The sequence below is a fragment of the Nerophis ophidion genome, linkage group LG02 (assembly GCF_033978795.1).
Source record: "Nerophis ophidion isolate RoL-2023_Sa linkage group LG02, RoL_Noph_v1.0, whole genome shotgun sequence".
NCBI lineage: Eukaryota > Metazoa > Chordata > Actinopteri > Syngnathiformes > Syngnathidae > Nerophis > Nerophis ophidion.
The window spans coordinates 5,805,520-5,815,548 of NC_084612.1; the positions used below are offsets into that span (position 1 = coordinate 5,805,520).

General features: G+C 34.5%; 1 protein-coding gene across 1 annotated transcript in view; it reads left to right on the forward strand.

Annotated features, from left to right (window-relative positions):
• LOC133569638 (carbohydrate sulfotransferase 8-like) overlaps positions 1 to 6,811 on the forward strand; it is a 569,215-nt gene extending 562,404 nt beyond the window's left edge. The window contains exon 4 of the mRNA XM_061922123.1: positions 5,422 to 6,811. Coding sequence (XP_061778107.1) covers positions 5,422 to 6,540 — 1,119 coding nt within the window. The 3' untranslated portion in view covers positions 6,541 to 6,811. The remainder of the gene's footprint in view (positions 1 to 5,421) is intronic.
• The last annotated feature ends 3,218 nt before the right edge of the window (positions 6,812 to 10,029 follow it).

Consider the following 10,029-nt stretch of genomic DNA (forward strand, 5'->3'; position numbering starts at 1 on the left):
TTGAAAGCCTGGAATTAATATGCATCCATAAAGTACTGGTATTTTTCTTACTAAATGTATTATTCCTTTCTTTTTTTGGTAGGAAAAACAAAAGATCGCAAATTATGTGCACCTAAATATTGTCTAATTATGCAAAAACATTCAAATCATTTTCTAATTACAAATATACACTAATGATAATGATATCAAAGCAAGTTATCCAGCAAATTGTGCAATGTAAAAGTAGCAATTGATTTCATGGTAAAATTGGGAAATTTACTGTGTTTTGTACAGCATTTTTCTCTAAATGAAAAAAAAAGGTTGTTGTTGTTGTTGTTTTTTTTTTTTACTGTAATAAACTGTGTTGTCGTTTTGGCATTTAAAATAATACACAGAGAAATCACAATTTGTTCATTTGTGGTAAAAAAAAAAAAAAATGAAAAAAACACAAAAAAACCGGCAACATTTTACTGGAAAATTGCAGTTTTTTTTCCAGTCATCCAGGACATTCCAACTCACACTTTCCCAAGTTCCAAACCAAATTCCGGTTTTCCAGGAAATTCAAACTCTTCTACCTTTTAGATTTTTCACCCGATCCAAACCGTTCCGACATCAATAAAATACTGGTACATTTTTTTATTAAATGTATTATTCCTTTCTTTTTTGGGAGTGAAAAAAATTTATCGCAAATTATGTGCGCCTAAATGTTGTCTAATTATGATAAATTTATCATCAAACATTCAGACCATTTTTAAATAGAAATAAATACTGATAATAAAGATTTCAAAGCAAGTTGTCCAGCAAATTGTGCAATGTAAAAGTAGTTATAGATTTCATGGTAAAATTGTGAAATTGACTGTGATTTTTACAGAATTTTTCTCTAAATGAAAAAAAAATGTATTTTTTGTTGTGTTTTCATTTCTGTAATAAACTGTGGTGTCGTTTTGGCACTTCCGAAAAATCTACAGTTGTTGTTTTGTGGTAAAAAAGAAAAAAACAAATTGAAAAAAAGCACAAAAAACTGGCAGCTCAGGTGGCAACATTTTACTGAAAAATTGCAGTTTTTTTTCCACTCCTCCAGGACATTCCCACTCACACTTTCTCAATTTCCAAACTAAATTCCAGTTTTCCAGGAAATTCTAACTCTTCTACCTCAAACATGTTTCCCCCAATGCAAACCGTTCTAACACCAATAAATTACTGGTACTTTTCTTACTAAATGTATTATTCCTTTCGTTTTTGGAAGAAAAAAAATAGATGTACTCCATGTAATCGCAATTTATGTGCACCTAAATGTTGTCTAATTATGCAAAATTATATTATCAAACATTCAAACCATATTTTAAATAGAAATAAATACTAATAATAATGATTTCAAAGCAAGTTATCCAGCAAATTGTGCAATGTAAAAGTAGTTAAAGATTTCATGGTAAAATTGTGAAATTGACTGTGATTTTTACAGAATTTTTCTCTAAATGAAAAAAAAATGTATTTTTTGTTGTGTTTTTATTTCTGTAATAAACTGTGGTGTCGTTTTGGCACTTCCAAAAAATCTACAGTTGTTGTTTTGTGGTAAAAAAAAAAAAAAAAAGATAAAAAAAATTTGAAAAAAAGCACAAAAAACTGGCAGCTCAGGTGGCAACATTTTACTGAAAAATTGCAGGTTTTTTTCCACTCATCCAGGACATTCCCACTCACACTTTCCCAATTTCCAAACTAAATTCCAGTTTTCCAGGAAATTCTAACTCTTCTACCTTAAACATTTTTCCCCCAATGCAAACCGTTCCAACACCAATAAATTACTGGTACTTTTCTTACTAAATGTATTATTCCTTTCGTTTTTGGAAGAAAAAAAATAGATGTACTCCATGTAATCGCAAATTATGTGCACCTAAATGTTGTCTCATTATGCAAAATTATATTATCAAACATTCAAACCATATTTTAAATAGAAATAAATACTAATAATAATGATTTCAAAGCAAGTTATCCAGCAAATTGTGCAATGTAAAAGTAGTTATAGATTTCATGGTAAAATTGTGAAATTGACTGTGATTTTTACAGAATTTTTCTCTAAATGAAAAAAAAATGTATTTTTTGTTGTGTTTTCATTTCTGTAATAAACTGTGGTGTCGTTTTGGCACTTCCGAAAAATCTACAGTTGTTGTTTTGTGGTAAAAAAGAAAAAAAAATTTGAAAAAAAGCACAAAAAACTGGCAGCTCAGGTGGCAACATTTTACTGAAAAATTGCAGGTTTTTTTCCACTCATCCAGGACATTCCCACTCACACTTTCCCAATTTCCAAACTAAATTCCAGTTTTCCAGGAAATTCTAACTCTTCTACCTTAAACATTTTTCCCCCAATGCAAACCGTTCTAACACCAATAAATTACTGGTACTTTTCTTACTAAATGTATTATTCCTTTCGTTTTTGGAAGAAAAAAAATAGATGTACTCCATGTAATCGCAAATTATGTGCACCTAAATGTTGTCTAATTATGCAAAAATATATTATCAGACTTTCAAACCATATTTTAAATAGAAATAAAAACTAATAATAATGATTTCAAAGCAAGTTATCCAGCAAAATTGTGCAATGTAAAAGTAGTTATAGATTTCATGGTAAAATTGTGAAATTAACTGTGATTTTTACAACATTTTTCTCTAAATGAACAAACCGGTACTTTAAAAAAAATTACAGTAGTAAACTTTGATGTTGTTTTAGCATTTACAGTAGTACACCGAAAAATCTACTGTTGTTGCTTTGTGGTAAAAAAAAATAAAATTAATAAATACATACATTTTTTAAAAATTGGCAGCTAAGGTGCCAACATTTTAATGGAAAATTGCAGTTTTTCCATTCCAACTCACACTTTCCCAAGTTCCAAACCAAATTCCGGTTTTCCAGGAAATTCAAACTATTCTACCTTTTAGATTTTTTACCCGATCCAAACCGTTCCAACATCAATAAAGTACTGGTACATTTTTGTATTAAATGTATTATTCCTTTCTTTTTTGGGAGTGAAAAAAATTGATCGCAAATTATGTGCACCTAAATGTTGTCTAATTATGCAAAAATATATCATCAAACATTCAAACCATTTTTAAATAGAAATAAATACTGATAATAAAAATTTCAAAGCAAGTTGTCCAGCAAATTGTGCAATGTAAAAGTAGTTATAGATTTCATGGTAAAATTGTGAAATTGACTGTGATTTTTACAGAATTTTTCTCTAAATGAAAAAAAAAATGTATTTTTTGTTGTGTTTTTATTTCTGTAATAAACTGTGGTGTCGTTTTGGCACTTCCGAAACATTTACAGTTGTTGTTTTGTGGTAAAAGAAAAAAAAATTTGAAAAAAAGCACAAAAAACTGGCAGCTCAGGTGGCAACATTTTACTGAAAAATTAGAGGTTTTTTTTCCACTCATCCAGGACATTCCCACTCACACGTTCCCGGTTTCCAAACTAAATTCCAGTTTTCCAGGAAATTCTAACTCTTCTACCTTAAACATTTTTTCCCCCAATGCAAACCGTTCTAACACCAATACATTACTGGTACTTTTCTTACTAAATGTATTATTCCTTTCGTTTTTGGAAGAAAAAAAATAGATGTACTCCATGTAATCGCAAATTATGTGCACCTAAATGTTGTCTAATTATGCAAAAATATATTATCAAACATTCAAACCATATTTTAAATAGAAATAAATACTAATAATAATGATTTCAAAGCAAGTTATCCAGCAAATTGTGCAATGCTAAAGTAGTTATAGATTTCATGGTAAAATTGTGAAATTAACTGTGGTTTTTACAACATTTTTCTCTAAATGAACAATCCGGTACTTTAAAAAAAAATTACTGTAATAAACTTTGATGTTGTTTTAGCATTTACAGTAGTACACCGAAAAATCTACTGTTGTTGTTTTGTGGTAAAAAAAATAAAATAAATAAATACATACATTTTTTTTTAAAAATTGGCAGCTAAGGTGCCAACATTTTACTGGAAAATTGCAGTTTTTCCATTCCAACTCACACTTTCCCAATTCCAAACCAAATTCCGGTTTTCCAGGAAATTCAAACTATTCTACCTTTTAGATTTTTCACCCGATCCAAACCGTTCCGACGTCAAAAAAGTACTGGTACATTTTTTTATTAAATGTATTATTCCTTTCTTTTTTGGGAGTGAAAAAAATTGATCGCAAATTATGTGCACCTAAATGTTGTCTAATTATGCAAAAAATATATCATCAAACATTCAAACCATTTTTAAATAGAAATAAATACTGATAATAAAGATTTCAAAGCAAGTTGTCCAGCAAATTGTGCAATGTAAAAGTAGTTATAGATTTCATGGTAAAATTGTGAAATTGACTGTGATTTTTACAGAATTTTTCTCTAAATGAAAAAAAAAAATGTATTTTTTGTTGTGTTTTCATTTCTGTAATAAACTGTGGTGTCATTTTGGCACTTCCGAAAAATCTACAGTTGTTGTTTTGTGGTAAAAAAAAAAAAAATGATTAAAAAAATGTGAAAAAAAGCACAAAAAACTGGCAGCTCAGGTGGCAACATTTTACTGAAAAATTGCAGGTTTTTTTCCACTCATCCAGGACATTCCCACTCACACTTTCCCAATTTCCAAACTAAATTCCAGTTTTCCAGGAAATTCTAACTCTTCTACCTTAAACATTTTTCCCCCAATGCAAACCGTTCCAACACCAATAAATTACTGGTACTTTTCTTACTAAATGTATTATTCCTTTCGTTTTTGGAAGAAAAAAAATAGATGTACTCCATATAATCGCAATTTATGTGCACCTAAATGTTGTCTAATTATGCAAAAATATATTATCAAACATTCAAACCATATTTTAAATAGAAATAAATACTAATAATAAAGATTTCAAAGCAAGTTGTCCAGCAAATTGTGCAATGTAAAAGTAGTTAAAGATTTTATGGTAAAATTGTGAAATTGACTGTGATTTTTACAGAATTTTTCTCTAAATGAACAAACCGGTACTTTAAAAAAAAATTACTGTAATAAACTTTGATGTTGTTTTAGCATTTACAGTAGTACACCGAAAAATCTACTGTTGTTGTTTTGTGGTAAAAAAAAAATAATAAATAAATACATACATTTTTTTTAAAATTGGCAGCTAAGCTGTCAACATTTTAATGGAAAATTGCAGTTTTTCCATTCCAACTCACACTTTCCCAATTTCCAAACCAAATTCCAGTTTTGCAGGAAATTCAAACTCTTCCACCTTACACATTTTTCACCCGGCTCGGGGTCGCGGGGGTGCTGGAGCCTATCTCAGGTTCACACGCAATTCCTTCAGGAATTGCTTGGTCCAGTTATTATAACATCGTTGTGTAAATACGTGTATTTTTTGTTCAAACTCACATCTTACAACTTGTGTTTGTCCCCTTTCTCCCCCTGCCAGACCTTTTCCAGTCAGGGCAAAGAGAGAGGAAAATCCGACCAGGAGGCTGCGGATGGCGTCTTGCTGAGTCCAATCTCCCCCATGCAGTTCCCGCACTTTTGGAAGAGCAAGCAGCTGGCCACCCCCGGATCCCGCGAGCAGGACTTGGGCTCGCCGCGCGTCTCCAAGAGACACCGCAAGCTGCTGAAAACAAGCCCTCCCGTCCAACACGTCAACGGCCGCAACGCCTCGTCCTCGTCTCCCTCCGCCTGGTCCTCCTCGGGCCGGTCCTCGCTCCAGCGCTGGAGGAACCTCTCCCTGGCGCTGGAGCGCCGGCGCCAGCTGATGAAGAAGATGTGCGGCAAGTACAAGAGCAGCATCTCCAGGACCATCACGCGGCACCACGTGAAGAACATCTACGTGGAGGACAAGTACAAGCTGCTGTACTGCCAGGTGCCCAAGGCGGGCTGCTCCAACTGGAAGCGGACCCTGATGGTGCTGGCGGGCCAGGCCTCCGACGCCCACAGCATCAACCACGACGCCGTTCACTACGGCAACCACCTGAAGACGCTGGACAGCTTCGACCGGCAGGGGATCACTCGGCGCCTGGGGACGTACACCAAGGTCCTGTTCGTGCGAGAACCCTTGGAGAGGATGGTGTCGGCCTACAGGGATAAGTTCGAGAACCCCAACAACTACTACCACTCGCTCTTCGGTAAACCCATCATCTCCAAGTACAGGGTCAACGCATCCAGGGCGGCTTTGGATTCGGGGAACGGCGTCACCTTCCAGGAGTTCGTCCACTACCTGCTGGACGTCCACCGGCCCGTGGGCATGGACATCCACTGGGAGGCGGCCAACCAACTCTGCAACCCGTGTCTCATTGACTACGACTTCATCGGCAAGTTCGAGAACATGGACGACGAGTCCAACCTCCTCCTGCGCTTGGCGGGGGCGCCCGGGAACCTGACGTTGCCCAGCTTCAAAGACCGCAACCCGGCCGACAAGAGGACCTCCTCGCAGATAACGCAGAAGTACTTTGCGCAGGTCGGCGCCTTGGAGAGACAACGGGTTTACGACTTCTACTACATGGACTATCTCATGTTTAACTACTCCAAACCTTTTCAGGATTTATACTGATCCACTCCCGTCAACACCGCCGGGTTATCTAACTAAAGCTTTTATTTTGAAGTTAAAAAAATAAATAAACACTTTCTACCAGATTACAAGATGCAAACACATAAATAATGCTGCATTAGGTTGATGTGATGTTTCAAAAATACTATTGACTGTCTTTAAATTGTCTACTCTACATTATCTATTATCTACTAGCACTCGGTGAGGTAGAATTTTCCAATGATAAATGTTATGCTTCTTGAAAAAAAAAAAAATAGTTTGATAGTGTTCAACAGGCTTTAAATGATGTCTTGCTGTAAGTCAAATAGGAAATGCAAAGGTAAGGTTTAGCTTGGTGCATTGAGTATGAGGGCCACACAGGAAATAACCACAGACTGACTAAGTTGGACTTTTAGCAGCACATTTAACACAACTTATACAAAAGTTTGGACACACCTTCTCGTTTCAATGCGTTTTCTTTATTTCCATGACTATTTACATTGTAGATTGTCACTGAAGGCATCAAAACTATGACACCTGTGAAGTGAAAACCCTTTCAGGTGACTACCTCTTAAAGCTCATCAAGAGAATGACAAGAGTGGGCAAAACAGTAATTAGAGCAAATTGTGGCTATTTTGAAGGAACTAGAACAGGGGTCAGCAACCTATACCACTCAAAGAGCCATTTTGACCCGTTTCACAAAACAGAGGAGACAATGGGAGCCCCAAACATTCTCGCGAATGTCTGCTGATGACCACCTAGATAACAATAATAAAGGCGTGCTGGGAAACCATTGCCTTTGACGCCTTCGACAACATGTTGTATGTGGCTTCCACAGATACACGAACACGACTGCAAGGCATACTTGATCAACAGCCATACAGGTTACACTGAAGGTTGTGATCTAAACAACTTTAACACTCTGGCTAATATGCGCCACACTGTGAAGCCACACCAAACAAGAATGACAAACAACATTTCGGGAGAACATCCGCACTGTAACACATTATAAACGCAACATAACAATTACCCAGAATCCCATGCATCCATGACTATTCCTGGTTATATTATACACCCCGCTAGCACCAAACCCTGCACCCCCCCTCCGTGCGTGGGTTGAGGAGGGCGGGGTTGGGTGCAATCTTGTACATGTGACGATAGAAGCAGCGAAATGCATGCGTCCGGCCGGCATGCAGATAGCGTGGTGTAAAGGCGGGCGCGATGACATGTTGTAGAGGACGTTAAAAGTAAAGCCATCACGGCACGCCCTCAATATTGTAGTCCGAGTGAAAATCGGAGAATGTTAACCCCGGGTGATGTCCGGGAGAGGCATCAAAATCCGGAAACCCCCCGGAACAATCGGGGGGTCGGCGATTATGCAGCTGAGCCACATCAGAGTGGCCAAAAAGCCGCATGCGGCTCCGGAGCCCCGGGTTGCTGACCCCTGAACTAGAATATAAAACATGTTTCTGTTATTTCACCTTTTTTTTTGGTTAAGTACATTACTCCGCATGTGTTCATTCATAGTTTTGATGCCTTCAGTGACAATCTACAATGTAAATAGTCGTGAAAATAAAGAAAATGCATTGAATGAGAAGGTGTGTCCAAACTTTTGGCCTACACTGTATAATTTTTATCATCAAAATAATTGAACAAACATTACATATTTTCTATCATCAGAATAATTTTACAAAAATTATATACTTTCTATAAACAGAATAATTTAACAAAAAATACATATTTCCTATCATCAAAATAAACTATTATTTTTACATTCGTTAAAATATTCTTTAAAAAGTATGATATTTTTTTCTTGAAATAGGCATTTTTTTCATTTTTTTGTGGATTAAATCATTGCTTGAGAAAATGCATTATTTTTGTTTTAATTCATATATTGTTTTAAACATTTTAAAACTACGACTTTATACTTTCTTGCTTGTAAACATTTGGTTGAAAAAGGCCACGTTCGTCAAAAAATTATTTTTTGTAGATTGCAACTTTTTCTTGAAAATGTTGTACTTTTTTGTTTGAACTCAGACATTTTTGGGGGTGGAAATAAAAAAGTAAATGTCTTTTTTGACAAATTTTGGGCGGAAAAATATTAACAAAAAAATATATATATATATTTTTTTTTTCGAATGTGCCAAAAAAAATTGAGTGGAAAAAATCCATTGTTTCTGTCAAAAAAAAACAAAGTTTTTTTCAAAAATAACTATTTTGTAAAACAACAAAAAATGTTAGAAAATAAAACTTTCCTCTGAGAAAAATGTTTTTGTATATAGATCTTTTTTTCCCTGAAAATGTACTTTTTTATTTAAATTGAGACATTTTTAGAATATTTTTTTTCTTGTAAAGTACGACTTCGAAAATGGCATTTTGTATATTAACTTCTTTTTGTCAATATTTGTTGGAAATCATGACTTGTTCACCAAAAAATATTGTTTTTTTCCTCAAAAGGTATGACATGTTTTCTCTTTTTTTTTTAAAATACAACTTTTATTTTAAGTTACTTCCATTTTTTTCTCATTCCAAATGTATTCCCAGATATTTTCCATTGTTTCATTTTTTTTTTCTTCAGTGTGGCCCCAATGCTCCCAATTAATTTGACATCCACATGCAATTTAACTCTTGTGAAATTGCAACCATAATGAGACTCCATTTGTAAGTGATAGTTTTTAGAACAGGAAGGTAATGAAACGTTCAGACTTAGCGCATGAAAGAGTTCTTTCCTGCCATGTTTGCGTCGACTACTTGACTTACAGCAGCTTGGGCATCAGTATACCTCTATCTTTGTATCAGTGCATACTAATCCAGATATTTGATGTAAATGCTTTTTTAATGCCTAAACATAAAGTGTCACAAAACGGACTGGTATAACGCATTGAAATGTGTCCAGTGCTGCCCACTCTGCACTTCTTGTAGCATTTTTGGTACTTTTCTGCTCTTTGTGCTTTGAACACTTGTCACTGGAGGTAGTATTTACTTGGGCGTCGAGTACTTACAGGGTACACAAGTGTTGCTGCCTGTTTGTGGGACTCACTTTATCAAGCGTGCTGATAACATGAAAACATTTTAAGTTGTGGTAAAAAAAAAAAAAAAAAAAAAAAAAAATCCTGATTTGTCCATGACGCCTGCTCTAACCAGAGTTAAGTCGGGTTTTGTAAGAAGAAGTAGAAAAAAGCTTTTGTTTGAGAAAAAAAGCAGAAAGGGTTTTTGACCACATAGTCATTTATGAACAATTATATTTTTACATGACGGTAGCAACAGAACCATTGTTGTCATAGCGGTGAGGAGCAAACTGCTTATTCAGCATTAATAGCAACCATGCGGCTTTTTATTCATATATTTATGTGTGTGTGTGTATATGTGTATATATATATATATATATATATATATATATATATATATATATATATATACACATATATGTATAATATATATACATATAATCATATATGTATGTACATATATATACATATACACATATATGTATATATATATATGTGTATATAT